Source organism: Falco naumanni, chromosome 9 (assembly GCF_017639655.2).
Source record: "Falco naumanni isolate bFalNau1 chromosome 9, bFalNau1.pat, whole genome shotgun sequence".
Classification (NCBI taxonomy): Eukaryota; Metazoa; Chordata; class Aves; order Falconiformes; family Falconidae; genus Falco; species Falco naumanni.
Window position 1 is genome coordinate 42,952,044 of NC_054062.1, and position 21,773 is coordinate 42,973,816.

The 21,773-nt window shown below is 40.7% G+C and overlaps 1 protein-coding gene across 2 annotated transcripts in view; it reads left to right on the plus strand.

The window, feature by feature from the left end:
* The window catches only part of RASGEF1A (RasGEF domain family member 1A), a 54,053-nt gene that overhangs the window by 6,274 nt on the left and 26,006 nt on the right, over window positions 1–21,773 (plus strand). The window contains exon 1 of one of the 2 annotated variants that reach the window (XM_040606056.1): window positions 20,752–20,854. The exons of the other annotated variant lie outside the window; for it this stretch is intronic. Coding sequence (XP_040461990.1) covers window positions 20,828–20,854 — 27 coding nt within the window. The 5' untranslated portion in view covers window positions 20,752–20,827. Of the gene's footprint in view, window positions 1–20,751; window positions 20,855–21,773 lie in introns of those variants that run through there. 2 annotated transcript variants of the gene reach the window in all.

Genomic DNA, 21,773 nt, shown 5'->3' on the forward strand with positions numbered 1-21,773 from the left:
AAGGTGGCAATGCAAAAAGCAATCTCATTCTTTTGGATTATGCATTGCTTGCTTGTGCTGGGGTGCTTTCCTCTCCCCAGTGACTCTTTCAGCCAGAGCCTAAGGTATAAAAATGCCCCTGCCCGCACTCCCTTCTCACCTGCAGAGAAAGAGCTTGCCAGACAAATTTGAGGAGTACTGTAGAGCAGGTAAAAAGAGGTGTAGAGGAACCCACTTCTTTGAAATTTCTGACATTTTGGAGGATGAAAGAAGTTTGAAATCTCCAGGGCTCCAGCCTTACAGGCACTAAAAAAACCAAACAAACAAACAAACAAAAAAAAACCCACGAAAAAAACACCACCACGAAAAAAAAAATCCTGGAAAGAAATAGAAGAAAAACTGCCTATCTCTGTATTTAGGAGTTAAATATATTTAATACCCTTGAGGAAGGAAATAGGTTAGGAAACTGACAGTGAAAAATAACAGATTGAAAATAAGTCTGATTTTCTGGTAGAAGTTGTAATTCTTTTTTTAAAATGAGAAACAGTTCTTACAAAGAAATAACCTGCAGAAGCAATACCGATACAATTTAGCCACCAAAGGGCAAAAAGTTAGGAAAATACAGGCTAGGAATAGTCTGGCCAAACTTTCATTTGCTTTCAGGGACTGTATGTGTTTATCATCAGCAATAGGCATCCCATTACAGATTTTGCCACCAAGCAATAACGGAAAGGAATGTTATTTCTTTTTTTTTTTAATCCGAGTCATAGACTGTCTTACAACACAGAGTAACTGAATCCTAAAGCTGGTACTGTAAGCTGCTCAGTAATACACACAACCGTTTTAGCCAAACTGGATTTTTGAGAATAAACTAGAACAGCCGTAACACCTTGAGGTGTAGCATTATTTACCTCATGTGCAGATGATGTCTGCAGAGGTAACACTGAATAACATCTGCTGCTAGCTTTGATATCATTTGAAATGAGAAGAGTAAGTCTGCACTACCTGTAGAGAAGGGCGATGGGCAAGTTAGGACAGCAAAACAGCAGCCAAAGCTGAGGTGGGGTACAACCAGACCCCATTTATCTCTGCATTGTGCCCAGGTCCCTGGGAGCCACAGAGACTATGGACAAATTAGAGCAATTGTCCAGTTTCTCTGACTTGTGCTACAGGGCATCTGTACGTGTTTCAGGACTACAAAACAGATGCCATAGTGAAAGCTTCTACATTCTAACCAGAATCTAGTTTGGACACATTATTTTATATTACCTTCTGCCACATCTTTTGACCTTGCTTTTGCCACAGGGAAAAAAAAAAACAACCCAAAAAAACCCCCAAAAAACACCCTTTGAAAACAGTGATTGCATACTTAAATGAGAGAAGGAACTGGTATCCCCCTTACATTTTTCATTTCTGAAGGTCTTAAGGGAGGACTGAGGGTGCAGAGAAAATAAATAGCTTAAGTTTAAAGAATGGACTGTAAGCAACTAAAAGCTTTGCCTCTTGCAGAACTACAGTCAGTGTGATTAATGGTTCAGGAATTATATTAAAGTGCAATAGCTTTCCCTGTAGACTGGTGATACTCAGGAGAAAAGAGTCTCTGCTTTGAATGAGAACATGAAATTTGATTTGCGTATTCTAGAATAATAAATAATAATCTCTTAATTTAGATAGATCTCTTTACAAAAGCAGCAGCATCTTCCTGTTTTGATCACATATTAAACAAGAAAAAAGGAAATTAAGAAGTCAGGCTAAGTGCATGAAAGGGGAGAACCTGCATGAAGCAGTCCTCGCTTGCAATTAATAACAACAAATTGATAGGCATTACATCTGCTCAGCACCTTCCAGTATCGTCACTCAGACCTGTGCTGTAGGAGTTGTACACACTGCTAACAGCTCCTTTCTTAAAGGCTATTTGTGCCAAAGCAAACTTGTCAGCAGACTGAGTAAAGCAGGATTTAGAGCTTCAGTCACTGCTGGGCAAAGACAACACCTCAGATGCTGTTGGCGTTGTGAGTTCACCCTAACTCCTTGGTACTTTCTCGCCATTCAGACCAAGCAACAATAATCAAGCATTTGATGGCTGACCTTGATTTTAAGGGAACAGACTCTAGCAAGCTACTGCCTTGTTAAAGGATCCAGAAAATTCCATAAAAATGAAGGCTAAATACAGACTACACACGTGCATGGATGCGAATCAGCACTAGATCAGTGCTCCAGGCGGAGATGCCCTCTCCAGGCTTTCCCCCTCACCCAGGCTTGGTAAGACTGGCTCTTCCCAAAGGCTGCCTTTCCCATTCTGTTCCCATGACAGCAAGCTCCTATTTCACCACAAGTTTAGCAACTCTTTTCTGCACCATAGTCACCGATTAATGCCCTGACCCTTGACTCATTAACCTCAGCAATAACAAAACAGAAGGCAAAGGCTCACACAGCCCCAGATTTTAAATTGGTTTAAGGACAGACCTTCCTGTGTGGCAACGCTGGATTTGCAGAGTTGTTTGTGTGAATAAACACAGGCCTTCTTTACCCTCTTTAGCCTTTTCTGAAATCTAGTAGCAATATAAAAGTAAATAGGTAACTGTTCCAACACAACCTTAAATAATTCAGAGGACCACATTCTTTGCCTACCTGAAAATCCAGAGCAGCCCACGTAACAGTAAACAAGCTTTTAATCGATTCTAAAACAGTAAGGATATAGAAGATAGATGACAGTATGATTTAATTTAGTTTCTATTGGGCAGAATTTAAAAGAGCTTGAACACTCCTCTCAGAAAACTGAAATAGGAGCACAAGTTTTAAATAAACTTCTTCTGGGCACAGCTGCAGGGAACAGTTCATGATCAGCAGTCCTTGAAATATTCTCATGCCATTTGCCGTGGGTGCAGCACAGTTTTAATCACTGCAAGGAGCTTCAGCTATGCCTAGGAGTTTTGTTTTTCACAGTGAGCCTAACTGGAAAAACCCTGAAAAAAAAGAAGGTCATTGCACCACAGGGGCTTGAACGATTGCTGTGCTTTACAGAGGGGGAAGATCAAACAAGGCTGCAAACCGGAAGTCAAATGCTCAGATGACACCTGGGGCTTGGGAAGAAGGTGGCAACTGGTCAAAGGTCCAGGCCACCCCAGCTCTCCTTCCAGCCCCACGATTCATCTAGTGCGTGACCCAGGCCAGCTACTTCCACGTCTGCCTTGCTCAGCTTCTCCACATGCAACACCGCAACACCGGGAGGCCAGGGACTGCCGCCCTGATGCCTCTCTGCTGCCTTGCTTTGGCACAGCTGCACGATGGGGCCTCAAGGCACTCCTGCAAGTGCACGTGCATGCACACAAATCAGTTGGTGATAGCCGTGTTGTGAGAATTAACCCAGAGTTTCAGTGCTTGTTTGAAGTACAAGGGAACACTAGCTATATTTCAAAGCAATGCTAGAGCCAAGCAAAGAGAAAGGAGGAGGTTTGTGCTTTAAAAGCTTTGATTTCTTAATTTTTCAAAGGGCAGGGAGTAGCAAGCAGGACTGCGATGCTGCACAGCTGGCTGGGAAGCGTTGTGGCGCAAGGCTGGGCAGGGAGGCTGAGCTCCCCAGGCAGGCAAGAGGAGCACACCAGCCACCCCAGGAGCCTGGTTACAGGAGCAGTCGGGGGGCACACCCTGAGCACAGTCCTGGCAAGCAGCAGCTCCGCTCCCTTCCCTGGTTAGAAATGATGGCGAGGCAAGAAATGTTCGCTAGCACAAAAACAAGCCCGGAGAGCAAAAGCAAATACTTCCCCTCTGCTGCGTAGGCAGCTACGGAACGTGCCAGCAGGCACTGCCGCTGAACAGCTGGAAGAGTAGGCACAGGCAGGAGCACAAATATGTAGCCTTAAGGATATTCACCACTGACACCAGGCACAATTGATCGGCTGTTCGCGTGCCAGTGACTGAGTCACAACAAACTGGCACTCTGGCAGATTTTATAGTCGCTTGCTGCAGTGACGTGCCTTGCAATGCACCAGCATCTGAATTTACTGCTACATTACTACTGACCTCCACTTCATCTCTATATTCTGATCCAATTATTTTCAATTCTCAATTAAGTTACTTTAGGCATGGGGAAAAAAAAACAACAACACTGGAAAGGGAGAAGATGGAAACATAGTTGGTCGTGCCTACAATCTTACAGCTGTATCTGTGATTCTAATCACAAAGCATTCTTTTACATGATTGCCAGGGAGAGAAAGCTACTGCCAGCACTTCATACCCTGGTTTTGAGCACTCACAATATCTATTTAAATTAGCAAGCAATCAGCACCCACAGCAATTAACATCACATACACGGCACTCCAGTTGTGCATTCTCTAGTCATTCTTTTCTCCCATAGAAATCTTTACTGCACAGGGCTTGTTTTGACAAGTTATGTCTTTTTTATTCAAGAATTCTAGGTAGTTTTCACTCAGATTTTCAGTTTCATTTAGTCACTATATCCTCAAGGTGTACGTACTATAAACATAAAATAATAAACAGCTCAAACACCAAAAAATTATTTCCTCTTTCTTATGTATTATGACTTTTTCTCCCAATTCCACCAGGGAAATTAACAGAAATTTTTTCACTGTCAGTTATGCCTTAGTAGAAAAAGGTAACTCCTGAAGCGGAATGGATCTAAAGACCAACAGAAGTCTAAATTTGGCCAATTTAGTCTGAATTTTGACAATAACCGTTGCATATTTTAATGAGAACTGAAACTGCCTGGTGTCAAAGACACTATCAAAACCAAAACCAGTGCTCAGCTACATTGAATCTATAAAGCATGAATTTCTTATCAATTCCTATTCCTTTTCAATTCACATTCCCACACACAAAACATTTCCCCCCTATACTTGTAACAAGCAAAGTCATTTATATTCACATATGTGATCGTAGCAGGAGTGCTACCAAACATCGGTCCCTAGACCAAAGTATTACATGTGACACCATCCATAGAATAACAACTGGATACTTATTCTGTGCCAGCTTGGGAGCCATCCAGTAGAAGTCATATATGATGTCCTTCTTCACTGGTTTATTCTCTCCATTGACAGTAACAATTCCTTTGCCATTATAGACATAGCATAGATACAGACAATAAAAATGTTCATTTTTGAAATAATGACAAAGAATGCCTTTCTATTTCTGACAACATGTGGTATGAAAATATACAATACCTGTTGTGGTGGGGTGTTGAGGTGATATTAATAATTATGATATAGAATTTAGGTTTAAAAAAAAAAAAAGCTAATAAAATCTCCCAAACCAAGCAGGTATCGTGCTAGGTTAATGAGGTTTTCACCAAACCCAAGCTAAGTTTCAGGAGGTAAGGATGATTATTTTAGCATTTTAGGCAATAACATAGTTCGGACAAAGAGAGAGAACAGCAGCTGTTCAGCAGAGCTTTGCATTTGAGTTTCCAGGGCTCATTCTAACCCCTACAAACTCAAAACAAAACTCAGCTGGTGTGAACCGAAACAAGAGGTTTGAGTGAAAAAATCGAGTGGAAACCTCTGAGCCTAAGAATCAAAACCAATGTTTGGACCTGCACTGAACACACGCCTGCAAGCCTGACACAAATGCTAGTTTTCCTCACATATAATTCTAAGCCCAACTAATTTTTTTTCACTGAAACCAAGGTTTTGGGGTCCAGGGAAAGAAGGGAATTAATTTGAAATGGCATCTCCTAATGAGCAAATAAAGCTCAGGAACCTCAGGATCTACTCGTGCGAGAGCAGGAAAATTACCTTTGCATGTTTGGTTTTCAAGAGATGACGGAAAGAAAGAGAGAAATGGAAGTGTGGGTGCAGCTGAGAAATTTGAGAAATGCAAGTTGTGTGGTTCAGGCAGCGCTGAAAGATTTCAGAAGGTGAACAGATTCCTTTCTCATTAATGAAGGGGCCCTGACTCTAGATCCGCTGAACTCACTTCGAGTGGAAGGCTATTCAGCTCTCTCCTTTGATTGAAAGCATGAGCCTGTTACTTACGAGCTCTTGGTAGCTTTCCTTTTAATAGGAAGTTGGGGGAAGGGGGAAGAAGATGGCTGGAGGAGGGGAAGGAAAAGATGGGGTAGCAAAAAACACTGAATGTGAGACTTCAAGGGATTTGCAGGACATGCCTTTGGGAAAAGATTAAAAGCTTACAAGGTAAGCGATGCCTTTCCTGGGCTGACTTTTCTTTCCTTGTTGTTCACCAATACGTTAAGAATAAAACTCTGCATCTTCAGTCCACCATTACCCTCCTACTTTCTCATAGACTTACCAAATCATTTATTCTACTAGCCTGGAACTAAAAAAAAAATTGCTGATTTCCAATTTTTTTTTCTGGTGGTTATTGGTAGTATTTGAATAATGCTAAAAATATTTACAAATAAAATCCCAATCATCTTCACTGCTGCAACAGGGAACACGCAGCTTGTCATTGCAAATTGTACACAGCCGTGAGCTCTCATCAGCCTCTGTGTGGGCTTGAAATGTTCTTTTAGTCCTTTGTGGCTGAAAGCTGAACAGAGATGATCACTAAAAGCATATGAAAGATGATGTTGGGACATTTGCCATAACTATATAGGAACACTCCTCAAAGTGATCAGAAGTGTGAGCAGATTACTTAGTTCAGGTTTGAGGACTCTATTGCCAGCTAGCTGTTTCTGTTAAAGCTTAACTTTTTCTATTAAAAAAAAAAAAATCACAAAAAAATAACAACAACAAAAACACAACCACAACCCAGATGAAAAATACACTTGAAAGAAATCCACAAATTGCAAATGCCCATGATAAGTACCTGCTTGTAGGTAAAGGGCAACACAGCAACAGTGTGTCTAAGACTTGGCACGTACTTTAAAGGGACAGATTCTAAACTTCTGTTCAAACAATCTGGATATTAGAGCCTTTACTGAATTTGAAGATATTTAAGCATAAAAAAAACTTTAAAAATGTGAAATATCATTATAATTATTATAGCAACAGAGTAAGTGCACTTCCTTTGTAAAGTCAATTGTAAAATATCAAATTTGAAAGACTTGATTGATGGTTTTAAAAGACAGACTATTATTAGTAGTTGAATTAGTATCTAAATCTTTCAAAAACAATGTAGTTACAGCAAATACCTTAAACTCATTCCTTGTAGCCAAATTTGCTGAAGCAAGAAGGCTTTATCTGTTTCACTGTTTGGAACAATCCACAGCTGTAACTTCTGGGAATGGCTATTTTGTTCCTCAAAGGCAAACTCGGATTCTTTTATTCTACTGTAACATTCCACACAGATTCTCAGACCAGAGTTCACACACCCAACTGAGGGTACAATTTCATTTGTATTCAGAAAAATCAGGCATGAATTTACCTGTAACCTCCGCAGTTAGCACACGGCAGCACACTAACTTGCAGCATCCTCTCAGACAAGACTTTCACATAAAATCCAAACTATTAATTACCAGAACTCTCTGGCCATACAGATGCATGTGTGTTCAGGATACAGCCCAAAGTCTGATAAAACCCAAGATGACACCTAATTTATGCAAATGCAAACAACATCACAGAAAAGTTAGAGCTATTGCCCTCAAAACTATGCTTGGGAGCATTTGAGCGTAATGTACTTGTTAAACATCTTTCCTTTTCGGTTTTAAATACTTCATTGTTTCGGAAATCAATTGCAAAAGAACTCATTTTGGTCAAAATATAAAATCAAAGTACTGAAAAGGAATAAACAAACCCACCTAATAATTACTTTCTAAAACTACCTGGCTGCCCAACGGACACGGTATAAATCATTCTTTGGGAGGGAGAATTTATTTATTGTTTTTTAATCAGCATCACTACCATTTATTTATCAACAATATGAAAAGGAAAATTGAAAGGCACAGAAAACAACTGCTATCTATTTATAAAGCAAGAGATTAGCTTTTCCATTATAGGTACTACTCTTGCTTTTTTCTATGGGTGCCTGAATCCAGTCCAAACTGTATTTTGCTAGTTTTTACCTGTTGCCAGGATAGATAGATCAACCATTTGCAGTCTGTAAGAACTTTGGTTATCTTCTAAACTGAGTAGAAATCTTGGTAGGAAACTGAAAGAGCATCTTCAAGATAAATCTAAGTACTACCTACGCGTATTGACTTGGTGCGTAACTTCACTGCTGTAACATTTGGAGTGCTACAATCTCAATCTGGTGGAGCTCCTAGGTGTGTAGAATATTAATAGTCACTTTGATGGAGATAGTATAACCAGACTTAAGAAAAAACATTAACAAAATCTTTTGGGTTTTGCTCTTGCTAGGCATGTTAATGAAACAACTTCTATCTGTGTTTAAAACACAATACACATGCACAATCTGACTTTGAAAGTCAAGTCACATTGAAAGTCACAATATGGAGGAAAGGATTATAAGGAAAAACAGTAATAAAAACAGATGAGGCGATTTAGATCAGTAATGAAAACAGTGACTTGTGATTGTAGAAAAAGGCAATATGGCTTATTGCAAATGATACAGTAAAGAACTTCAGTGCTTAACATGTTAATCCAAAAAAAAAAATAGTTTTCATCATTTTATACACTGCAAATCTCTATAAACATATGCTAGTGAAAGGCTGTTTGTAATTGCATCTAGCTTGCAGGGAGAAAAAGGCACTGTAACATTTGTGAGGTTGCATGAAGGTTTAAACAACTGTAGGTATCATGAGATAGTTGCAAAATTTCATGCAGGAATTAGGCACATGATGTACTTGAACCTGTGCAAGTTTCCTTCATTTGATGTGATCAGATTCAAACCAGCTGAAATGCAAAGCAGCTCCTGCAGCATGCTTTAACCGATCTAACCCCTGCTCTCCTCATCTTCATCAAAGTCTCAGATACTCAGCAACTCTCCTATTCCTGCAGGACAACCCACGTATCTTACTACATTCTGTTTCTTAAGAAACAGGCGTCATTTCAAGCCATAAGCTTGTTGTGCACCAAAGGCCAATTCAGCAAAGCAGGACCTTGCACACTGCATCCTCCCAAGCAGTACTCAAACCTACCCAGCAAACCCCACTACCTGAAGAACAAGCATCTTCTGACTCTTCCTGCACTCCTCACCAGTGCCACCTGAATTTGGGTTGAGTTTGGAGGGGGAAAAGAGGAAAAAGGTACAAGTAGAAGAAAAGAAAATCAAGGGTACCTAGGCTACCTGGAAGTGATGATTTCTGCATAATGGTCTTTCAGCACTTTACCTAAAACTTGCTGAAGTCACTCAGACAAGTACTGTTGCCTCCAATAAGTTTTGTTCTAAGACCCAGATCTGTGGCATTGGACATGACAACTTATGAAAGACCTTCTGCAAGACCATTATGAATTTATCGTCATTTTTTTTTGAAAGAAAAATGGGGAATATCACATTATCAATAGCAAAACAGTATCTCCCCACTCTTTAAAACACCTGCATACATATACCACAAGAACAATGCTGACTGCTGATTTGATGCTCTTTGATGTGTGAACATATAAGACAATTGGAGACATTCCAAATATCTCCAGTTCAAAGTTAGGCCAAAATTAGAAACAGTTATGAATAATGTATTAGATTTTAATAGAAACAGCAATGCTGAGCAGAATAAAGATGAGAGTTTAGCTTAGCTGTGGATACCTGAAACAGGTAAGCAACACTGCTTCCTTAAACAGACAAGCTGGAATTGCACATCCTCCAAAGTTCAATTAACAAAACATATGTCAAAACAGTTTTGTGACAGACTATAAATTGCCTTTAGATGCAGTTATGATGTTTTCAGGATAATATAGGAAGCCAAAGTTTTTGGTGACATTTCCTCTAACTTAAACGTGAGCTTTTTAGAAGAAATAACCGTGTCAAAACCATTGTCATTTGCCATAGTAGCCTAGGACTTGCTTCCTGGTCAAAAGATGTATCTTGGAAGGTTCATTAGCCAACACACTAGCTCAGATCCTCAAAGGGTGCTAAGCAATCAAGCAATCTGTGTCCATTCATTTCAAAAAGCTTTCCAATTTCCTGAAAATATAGCATTTGAATTAAGGAATAAACGACTTGCAGGTAGTCATGCTTCTAGTTGGGTAAGCTGTTCTTGCTTGGATGTCTATGTTACGTTCCAGAGAAAGATGTCTAGTGGGTTATATTGCCTTATATTCCTGCAATTCTACTTTACTTTGTGGATTTTGTGGAAAAAAAAAAAAAACAAAAACAAAACAAAACAAAAAAAAAACAACAAAAAAAAACCCAAAAAAAAACCACCAAACTGATCTCAGAAGATGCTCATGATAGTGCAGATCATAAGAACAAGAAGATACATAAGGCTACTTCTTCTACTTCTTAAGATTTTTTTTGCACTCTTTTCAGAGACCTGTTTTCCGTTACATACCCAATATCTTCCCAGCTCTTTGCCACTGTGTGCAACCTGAAGTAAACCTTTCTGGCTAAGCAATGGCTGGCGCTCAGGGCTCAGTGCCTTGTTATTGACAGTTTTGACAAGGGTAACTGACAGCAGGCCAGAAATTATTTTTCATGGTTTGCGCGTGAAGTTATTTGTATTGTTATTTACAGATGCCCTTGCCAAAATGCTGTTCTGCCTTCCTTCACTGACTTCAGTTGAAGTTTGCTAGTATTTTGCAAACCATAAAAATGAAGTGACTACATTAAACAATACTCTTTAGACTTTTAGTAGCAGTAAACAAGCTTCAGCAGCAACAAAAAATTATCTCACTCAATAGACTCACTGGGAACTACAAAACAATAAAGCACATATTTCAACAAATACACAGAACATATGTTATAGAAGTTAATTAATGTACTAGCTATTATGAATTATTATCTTTTATGTCATGCAATGCTAAGGCAATTCCAGGCTTTCATTTACTTTAGAAAATAACTACCAATAAGAAGCATTAGCATATATTATGCTTTTCATTTTTTGCTTTAAAATTAAATTCCATTTCCTAGAACCAACTGCTTCATTTGAACAAACCCCTATTTACTTGAAAAAACATGGGTGTAGAGGGGATAGGCATTTGACTTCATCTACAAGGGGCATACAGCAGGATTTTGCTTGATTTGCAACAGAGACATCTGAAATCCCAACACTTGAGTACCTCTGTAATCTCAAATTTCTCCTGCATCACCCAATTTTTATGCCAGTGAAACAGCAGATCCCATAAGAAACAGGGCAGTAGGTACCTTGTGATTTTTCTCCTTTTCTAGACTAGTCCTTGCACAAAGTAGAACATAGTAAGACATTTCTCAGCCTACTTAGCGATGCAATGCAGACTGGTGTGTAATCACAGGATAATTTTGTCTGTAATGTTTAATATTATGCTCATTATTGGAACAACATAAAATGATAGAATATAGTGTCTCCAGTTAGGTAGAGAACTCTCCTGGTTAATGTACGTCTATAAAACATTTACGTTGAAAACACACAATAAAGCATTTTTAGATCTCACAGATTTAAATTATGCTAGACTTCATTAATGAATTCGAAAGATAGTTATTTAAATAGCTTAATGCATTTGCAACACTTCATGTCAACCAAGCTGTATTTTTTTTACTTCACGATTAGCCAGCCTGATTTCCTTTCAGTTAAATCTATAGCACAACTAACTCCCCGTGGGATGCCTTGTAAATTGAGGATTTCTAGCTCCTCTTTGCTGTGCACATGTTCCGTGGGAGCTGCTAATGACAAAAAAAGGAACTTATGTAATGCTCATAAAGAATTGGTCTCCTACACAAGAAAAAAAAATGAACCTTCTCAAAATTATCCATCAATACTGCAATATTATTAAGCCATTACTATTAAATGGCTGCATTTGAGGCAAGGCGCTTTGAAGTTATTTTCCTGCATGTAGATGTTATAAAAATATAAGAGTAGTACCTGATCAAAACTCCTATATAATTGGGAAAGTTAAGGGCATTATGAATAGACTGCCCAGGAAATCTGCCATGACATAGGAGAAAGCTTTTACTTTTAAACCACCAGCTCAAATCTCAGACAGTAGGTAACTGTGTTCAGGATATATACCAGCACTGGGCAGGGGGAAGACATTCACCTTCACTCTTGCTATCCAAAGTAATTGAATTATTTTTGTTATGTGTTCTAATTTATATGTAATATGTGTGTGTATATATAAATAAGCATGAGCATGCATAATCATGCCAGTTTGTTTCGAAAGTTTACAGAGAGAAAACTAAATAACAGAGTTGGCTATATTTTCCTGGACAAGTGAAGGCCACTCTTCTGAACAGCACTTAATACTTCGTTAATTTTTATCGCAGCCTTTTTTACAGATGGCTATCCATTTTACAAACCCATCCTATATGTCTCTATAGCTTCTCTCCTCAAATATACCTACATCTGGACCCATTTCTATGCTGTCTAGCTCCGGAGGAAAAAGGTAGTTAGGAAAGCAGGAAATAGGAAAGGGAAAATAGATTCAACTACAGGAGCACTCTGAATTCTGCAGAGATTACAGACTCCTGAGCTCTAGTTTCAAAAATCCTTTACCAACATGACTTTTTATTTTAGGAAGCTTTGGCATCCCCACACAAACGAAAATAATTTAAAAGAAAAAAAAAGGTAAACAGAGATAAGCTTTAAAAAAAGTCTCCAAACCTGAGCTACGAGTAAAACTGGCTCTGCTCATTGTAGGCACAGCTTTTCTGCACCCAAGAAGGTAGTCTAAGGGGAAACACAAGTGAGCACCAGAAGGAACAAGCTTCCCCTGGGGAAACAGTATCAGCTTCACATTTCCCACACGTTGGTGCCTGGGGAATCCCCTTCAAATTTCCTAGCTCAGGTGACATCTGTTTCATGCCACTAGAGCAAAGCAAACAGCAGCGGTAAGGTTGAAAACCCAGACACATCAGAACATACCCAGCTCTTGAATTCACTATATTTGTTTTATACTGTTTGATTCTTCTTCAGGTGGGAAAGGGAAGAATATGAATTGTAATGGTTAAGTAAAATAAAAATAACCTCCTAAATGATCATTAATATTAGTGCAATTAACTTGAAAAAGGCAGAGAAAAGGACAACAATTTCAATATTTATTATCCTACCGACATCAAAATAACCAAGTTCCAAAAAAAAAAAAAAAATATTCAAATAGAAATTATTGAAACTTGGTATCCTGTGATATAGCTAGGTTTCAGATGAGTGCCAGTCCTAAATGGCAAAGCCAAAGATGTTCAAGGTGCACTGTTTTCTCCATCATCAGTTATTTGAATTGTGACTTGATCAATACAGAGCACAGGGAACATGAAAGCTCCAGAGGACACTAAATTCTTTTTTATTTGTAGTTCACTTACATTTATTTCCTTATACAGATATTGTCATAAAGGGCTGGGCTAAAGTAGCTCAATCATGTTAATCCCTTGACTGATTTATGTTTTGCTTTAGCAAAACAGAAAGCTAATTAATTTTTCAGTTCGTTTCAGAAACATACAGGTAACTCACTGACTTGTTGTTACTGTCACCATTTATGCGTATATAGCAGGGAGTTTGTTCACCTGCAGATTAGTCCTCAGCTTAATCCATGCAAAGTTGGCTATATACATATAGGGTCATAATATTTAGTGTTTCACGTTCAACAGTTTATGCTTGGTAATCTGAGGCTGTGTCCTAGGATATAAGATAAAATAAATACACATCAGACATCATCCTATATTCTGTACTACTCAGCATCAACTCAATATACATTCACGTTTGTGTATATATATTCATATATTGTATTATTTATACAATTATAGACATACGTGTATATATACAGTACATGTATGTTGTATAATGTATATACACTTATATATTGTAGATCTAGGCATACAAATGTATATATAACTGTATATATTTTCAATATAAATGTATATACAATATACATTTGTTTATTTACTCTGTGATACAATGGTGCAAGTCCTTCCCAAGTAGCTCAAACTATGCTGAAACATTGTAGCTGATGGTCTCATCTACACCCACATTTCGAAGTAGGCTTGGAGGCTTATCATCCGTCTGCTCACTACCTCTCGTTATTCATCAAAATGCTTTAAAAAATACATTAATTTTTGAATACTTAATTTGGTGACTCCTTGCTAAAATTAAACCATATTTAACTTCATTTTCTCAACATTCCTCCATATTTTTCGCTCAAGATACTATCATATCTTGATTTCTATTCCAAATACAGTCAGTAGAATTAAACCAACCAGCTGTTAACTGCCCTGTAAACTGAGCAGATTTTAGCCCGCTATAAAACTTTCTTCATAATTGCTGCTGAACTTGGCTGTGTCAGCAAAAAGAATCCAAGCAATAGATGTGTACAGGAACTGAATTACTTGCAGTAATTCAGGTAAGACGGACACATCACAGGTTTAACAAATTTGTTTGTATACTAGTGCAGCTGCAAGTGAGTTACTGCAAATGAGCTCAGCATTTCTCACCATCAGCTGTAAAATAACATTTGTAAAACCAAAGAGATTGAAAACAAGGAGGAAAAAAAAAAAAAGGAAAAAAAAAGAAAGAAAGAAAGAAAGAAAAGAAAGAAAGAAAGAAAGAAAGAAATGGATCCCATCACTGACCTTAATGTATCTTCAAAAATGCCTGTGGGAATGCTTAACAATGTTGTTGTCATAGTTTCTGCTAAAGCAAAAAGGTTGACCAGTCAGACTGGCAATTTTGATCTGCTAATTGTGATGCCCTGAAGCTTATAACACTGAAAATAAACCTATTTTTTGTTGAGCTGGTTAAAAGAAATAGCAACCCACGTGCATTTACAAAAATACCATATCAAGAAGATTGACATCAGCAGACACGCAGATTTTTCTTCCCCTGGGCACCAAATTGCTGATGTATGTACATGCTCCCTTCTTGGCATAATTGATTTTCACTTTCTGCAAGGTGGCATATTCTTGGAATAGCTGGTGTCAAAGCAAGCACGAATACGCAAGTGAAGGACACACTAGCGGGGATAAGACCAGAACCCCTTCATCTTGAACCCAGGCTTGAACCCAATTTAAAAGAGTATCAGTTCCTTTTAAATATTCAGCTTAAAAAGACCCTAAATAAAATTAACAAAATGACTGCATATTACATTAACATACCTCTGTTCTTCCACATTATATTCAAAATCAGACTGAATCACAAACATTGAAACTAGCTTTTCAATGATTTTTTTTCTGCCCTTTTTTTGGAAAACAGGACATGAGAAACAGTGAGCAGACTCCATCTCCAGAAACATATAACACGTATAAGAATGGAATGAATCTAAAACTATAGTAGAAGCAGCTGTTTAACTACAGCCTGATTGCCTGAATTGTCATTTATGCATGACAAGTTGTAGCAGTTCCTTTAAGCAGAGCAGGCTAAGCCAGTGATCTCTTCCCAAGATCTTTTCATTTCATTCACTCTGACTAGCTCTCCTACACATTTAAATGATCTGAGGTCCTCAGACCCCTGTAAGATGTTACATCATTGATTCAAAGGAGGAGTACCCTTTTTATTTCGTTTTTTTTTTTTAAATACAAAAAAACCAAAAAACCAAAACCAAAAAAAACAAACAAACAAACAAAAAAAAACCCCAGACACACAACACCCAAAGCTAATTTGTCCACAACAACTGAGAATATAATAAGGACATCCACAGTCTACTGCAGTGTTGTTTCCCAACTGGATTACCTTAAATCTTAATTACTAGGCAACATCACTCCTAAAAATTACAGAATTCTGTGACCAAATTGTCTATGAAAATCAGGAACAAATCTGACTACAAGTGAACTTCAGGCAGCTGTGCCAAAAAAACCCATTAAAATCTCAGTCGCTAATTAACAGCCACACATCAGTATCATAGGCAACTTGTGTCAGATTATGCTAAATCTCTTATTTTGGCAAAGACACAAAAACCTGAGGATTAGCACCACATCCTCTCTAAATCCTGGGGAAGGGCTTTCCCTTCAATCCATGGGGGAGCTACAGTACTGAACATCAGTGAAAAATCAGTTTCACGCTGCTCAGCAGTTATCATCAGTGGTGTCAGAGGGCTGACCACATGCCAGTGAAAACATAGCTTGCTCCACAGATACGTAATGGAATTTTCACAAGTAATTCTCCCTTTCAGGTAGAACTGAAAACAGACGTAGTGGTGAACCACATCTTAAGTCGTTCTTGTATTTTCAGCTTGGTTTGCTCTGAAAATTGCTGGATATCTCAGTGGTAGACCTGGTCAAGACCTCTTCAGCAAAACATTTTAAAAATGGAAAATGCCATTTTCAAACTACAACATTCATTGGCTCTGACATAACTATTAAGTGGAAAGATCCATCGTGTCCCAGGTCAGAGACAGCAGCAAAGGCATGGTCAATAATAAACACAGACTGATGATTAGTGCATTTAACCTTACTTCAAGTCTCAAGCTTAAAAAGCTTTACTCAGTTCAGAACCACGATTTGAAACTCTTTTCTCCCACTCCCATCTGCTGACAAGTTATTAATGTGCCATCAAGTTATTCTGTGGCATGAATCTCTGAAATTTAGAAATCTTCATAGTAATCTGAAAGTGGTTTGAGAACAGCTTTCAAATCTTAAAATTTGTATGCAACAAGGAAGCCTTGAACATCTGCGCAGCCCTACAAATAAAACCAAAAACCTAACATCCCCTAAAGATATTTGTCTGAGGCTTTAAAGCTCTACATTCTACTCCTTAAATTAGAAATTCTTACAAATGGTCCATACTAGCTTGTGTCCATGCAAAAGCTTCATCTGAGGCCACTGTTGTTACTATTTGTGGAGTTAAATGGCATTTCCTGGACAAATTATTTATTTCAGGTCCAGATAATAATAGTCCGGTCTGTAACCAAGGCCATCAATCAATAAAATCCATGAATATGATTTGCATTTTTAATTCCCATTTTGTTATATAATCAACACTATGAGGAATGCCAAACACAATCACGTTCACTTTCCAAGCTGACTCCTCTGCTCTTCTCCCTCTTTGCTGCAGATACTGGGACTTTAAATCATGTTGACATACTCTGTTAAATGAAACCAAATGTTAATAATAACCAGATCTATGTGGAAGGTGATCAACAAGTGATTTGAGTAGCTTGACAACAAAAGCTCCTAAGACAGCATTTTTAGGAGACTTCCTTTATACTTGCAGTTATAGCATCAGGTCAGCATTGATGACATCTGTAATTACTTGCTTTTCTTAAGTACAGTTACAATTCAAAACATACACACAAGCACATTTGAGTAAGTTGTATCCAAAACGTTGTTTTCTAAGACCAGTGGAAAAATCTCGTTTCTTCCTCCCTGACTCTTACATCTCTCTCAAATTGATTTCTCCTTCACTTTCATCCATTTTTCTTTGCTAATATTCCTTAGTTTTACCAAGTTATTGGCCAGCAACTTTCCACTTAAGAGGAGATGTAAATGTATGAGGAAATTAAATTCAAACACAGTAAAGCAAAAACTTACTGTCCAAATATAAAAACATACACAGTAAGTGCAAAAGCATGAAAACATCCTTATCAACATCTCACAGATGAATACTGAGGCACAGTGGGATTAAACAATTTGTCCAGCAAGTCTGTGGCACAGGCAGGAATAGAACCCAGACACTGCAAAAGCCAATCCAATTCATTAATCCTAAGATAACAGAACATGTTATACTGATGTATAGCCAGTATAAGAGAGGCTGAAGCAACCTTCAAGACTGAGACAGTCATGACGTGACTGCTGCTGACTCACTCTGCAGCAAGATCCTCCTCTGACCAGCTTGATTGAACCACAGCAGTGTTGCCTCAAAAGAAAGCTACAGAACAAGTACAAGCTCTGCTGATTAAACTTGCTCTAGGGTCCACCCACCAGTAAATGTGGCAATGGCTAATGAAAACCTCTCCAAAGTGCAAGCAATTTGTTGAGGAAGAGAACTTACATAACTGCAAAAACAATTGGCCCTTAAAGAGTTTCTGTATCAACAGATTTCAACACTCGAAATATAGATAGCTAAAGGTCATCATCTACACTCTACAGAAAGAGAAATGGAAATAAAAGGGTAACATGATTCATCTGTTATAGCAACTGAATTCAGGTTTTTTGACTTTAAAAGTCAAAGAAGCTGAAAAGGCAAAAAGTTGCCTTTCCAACAACATTGCAACACTACTAAATACAGCAAACCCAAAACTAAGCATCATGTATGCTAGAAAAGGAAAGAAATCCATTTCCCTGAATTTGCATTCTTTAACGCACACCCCATCATTTATATATACATACGTAGGTATGTATATAAACGATATATACGCATACCCCTCTACTTATGCATGCATACAAAAAAGAAATCTAAATAGAACATGCTGGACTGCAGAATGAAGAACTATGGAAAACACTTTGATATGGTGCCAATAAGCACAACATAAGGAACTGCAGAGAACAGAGTAAGTCTCAGCCATTTGCCTCTGCGTAGATTACTTTAGGTTTTTTAATCCAACTATGGCAAGAATCAGTTCCTATGCCATCTGTATTCTGAGGAAGAAGTACAGTCCATCAGCTATTTCAAACCTTGGTTGAAACCCTAGATGCTCCTCACGGTGCTTATTGTGCAGTGGTATAACAGGCCTTTACATACAGAGCAGAGTGCAGGTATACGGCTCTGGGTGGAAAGCATCCCTAACTATTATAGTTTTCCTTAATTCTATTAGAATGTTTCTGAAGTCCTAGGTTTCTTAGTTCCAGTAACAGGATAGATCTAATTACTGACATCAAAAAAACCAAAAACCCAAACAAACAAAAAGATCAGTGATTGTTTTTACAACAGATTGGATCTGTGGCTAGAGCTCAATTACCTATGTATGTTTTGCTAAGATTAATGGACATATACTTCTACAAGTCTCAGCAAATGTTTGAGTAAGGTGGGAAAACAGATTAGTACAGAAACAGAATGAGATCTGACACTTGTTTTTCATGCACACTTAATCTGTAGGCTTGCTGGTGGTGTTCTTAGCAGTAAACGTTAGATGAGTTATTAAAAGGTGTTTGTAGCCTTGAGAAAGGAATATTATTATATTTATTATACAGTGTTAGGCCATGAATTCCTACCTCCTGCTTTCGATAACCCTACAAAGACCTTAAAGATGTCTGAACAAGACTCAACAAAACTTGTCCCTCACGCTCCCCTAGCGTTACACACTAACGTCCCAATAGGGTGCTGCAGCAGGTCGGACCAAGGCTGGATTCAGAGTTCATACCTCCTGGGACTTCCTTGGTACCCAAGGCAGGCAGCGTGCTCTAACTGGGGAGAGCCTCAGAGTAAACAGGTATCAGATCTGCTACAACACCTGCACGCTCGAAAGGTTGAGGTACACAGCTGAGATACGGGAGTGAGATTAAGAGCAAAGCAGATTTAGCAGGGATGAAAAGGACCGACTTTTTGAGCTGTCATTTAAGAGAAAAAGCTCACTTAAGATCAGGAAAATAAACTCTCTAGCTGATCTGTCAAGATGATCAAGAAATGATGAAGGAATTTAGTAGGCAAACAGTAAAGATTATGAGTAGCTACAAATCTTTTTAAAATTACTGCGTGTTTAGGATGGATGACAGTGCTTGTCTTCACATGGTGAGCAAATACAAATGTATTTCTTCTTATGCTCTAGAGTATGTGCATGTTCCCAAATTGGTTTGCCCTGCCCACCTACCTAGACTGGCATATTTACTTCCAAAAAGGCTTTTCCCACATTAATCACCATGGAAACCAGCAAAGCCTTCTGCTGCATATTCAGAGCCATTAAATCAATAAGTTTAATAAAAAATAAAATTAATGAATGCCTGGAGACAGCAGGGCAAATACTAAAACATAACAATTGAAGTAAAATGAGAAAAATATGCAGGAAGGCTGCAAATGCGAGGGGGTTTGTGGGACACACGGATGTACCCACCGGGCGTTTCCATGGGAGACCAGGCTCTAGATACACACCTGAGCCTGCATGTGGGACAACAGGGCTGGTCCAGCGCCAGCCCCAGGGTCCAGGACCAGCCCAGATGACTGTGCTCGGGCTATTTGAAAAGAGAAACAACTCCAGCAGAAAGAAGAATATAAACAATTATTAGCAGGGAGGGTTGGGCGGCATCCCTCAGTAATTACAGCGGGTGCTGCCACGGGTGCCGGCACAAACAGTTTAACAGGGTGAATCGTGTCCCGAACCTCTTGGGCCACGTCTCCTGCCCAGCCTCGCACGAGGCCATGCCGCATGAGGAGCGTGGCCCTCAGGACCCGCTGGCTGCCTGCCCCACGGCACGCTGCCCGGGTCCCTCAGGCATGGCAGGGGGGGGCTCACGGCAGGTGGAATAGCGCACACAGGCGAGGAGCTTTTGGAAATTCACGGAGCGCTTGGGGCATAAAAAGCGAGCAGGCTGGCCACTTAAGAAAAAAAAAAAACACAAAAAAAACCAAAGAAAAAACAAAAACAAGAAACAAACCAACCAAACAAAATAAACCCAAACCAAAACCCAAGCAAACAGAAACAATACAAATAAAAAATAAACAAACAAAACCAACCAACCCACCCCCCCTGAAATATCAAGTGTTTTAAAAATAACAAGCCACCCTTGCTACAAGCAGCAGCCCCGGAGCAGCGCTGGCCCCGCTCCCCTCGCCCCGGCGGGGACGCCCCCCGCAGGCACGCGCCCCCCGCGCCGTTGCCCCGGCTCCGTTTGAACCGGCCACGCTCGCGCGCAGCCAACAGGGCGCCGCGCTGGGCCGTGACGTCACGGGCGGCGGGCGCGGGGCGGGCCGGCGGGCGGCAGCGCGGGCACGGGCGGGCAGAGCTGTCACAGCCGCGGGGCCGCCGGCGCTGCCGCCCTGCCCACGCGCATGTACACGTCGCCCAGGAAAATGAGGGTAAGCGCGGGGGGTCGGTCGGTCGCTGCCGCCGCGACACACGCGCACCCCACCCGCCGTGCGCGGGCACCGGGGGAGGGGGGGGAGCACGGACACGGGGAGCGCGCGGCGGGGCAGAGCCCCGGAGTGGCGGCGGTGCGGTGCGGGGGAGCCCCCGTCGCGGTCCGAAGGACGGGCGGGCTCGCCGCACAACTTCCCTGCGGCGGGGCCGGGGAGCGGCCGGCGGGGGATGCCCGGCGCCGCGGGCACGGCTAGGCACCGCCGCCGGGGGGGGCAGGTGCTGCCGCCGAGTAGCCGGGGGCTCTGCCGGTGCGGAGGGTCCCCAAGACACGCGGGGGTTCGCAGGGGCCGGAGCGCTGCGGCTGCCGCCGGCGGTGCTGAGCGCCCACCCCCGGGGGGCTGCGCATCCCCGGCGCGGGGGGGACCCGGGGGCAACGCGGGGGGTCGGCACCGGCGGGGAGCGCTGCGGCTGCTCCCAGCAGGGTCTTGAAAGGAGACCCGGTGCGCCCGTGAGCCGCTCACAGGAGTTCAAACACTCGCCGGCCCCGGCGGGGTGAAGCACCGTTTCAGCGGGGGCTCCGCCGGCCGCTGTCCTCCCCGAGAGCCCGGCGCAGCTCCCCGTTAGAAGCCGGGAGCGCCCGTCACAGCCTGTCCAGCCCGGGAAGCGGCTTTATCGCTATGGCCCTTAAAAGGGAAAAAAAACCCAAATTACTGGCGAGTTACATAGTGTGCACAGCAAAGCTGGCGGCTTCGTGTGCGCCAGCGGCTCGTCTCGGCGCCGCGCAGCTCAGGCCTGACAGATCGGTCTGTGAGGTACGGAGCAGCCTCAGCGCCAGTTCGTGCGGCACCGTCATTTTTCATTGCTTTTGATACGCTATTAGATCCTGCGTTTTCTGTTTTAAGTGACTCTATGTCCTGA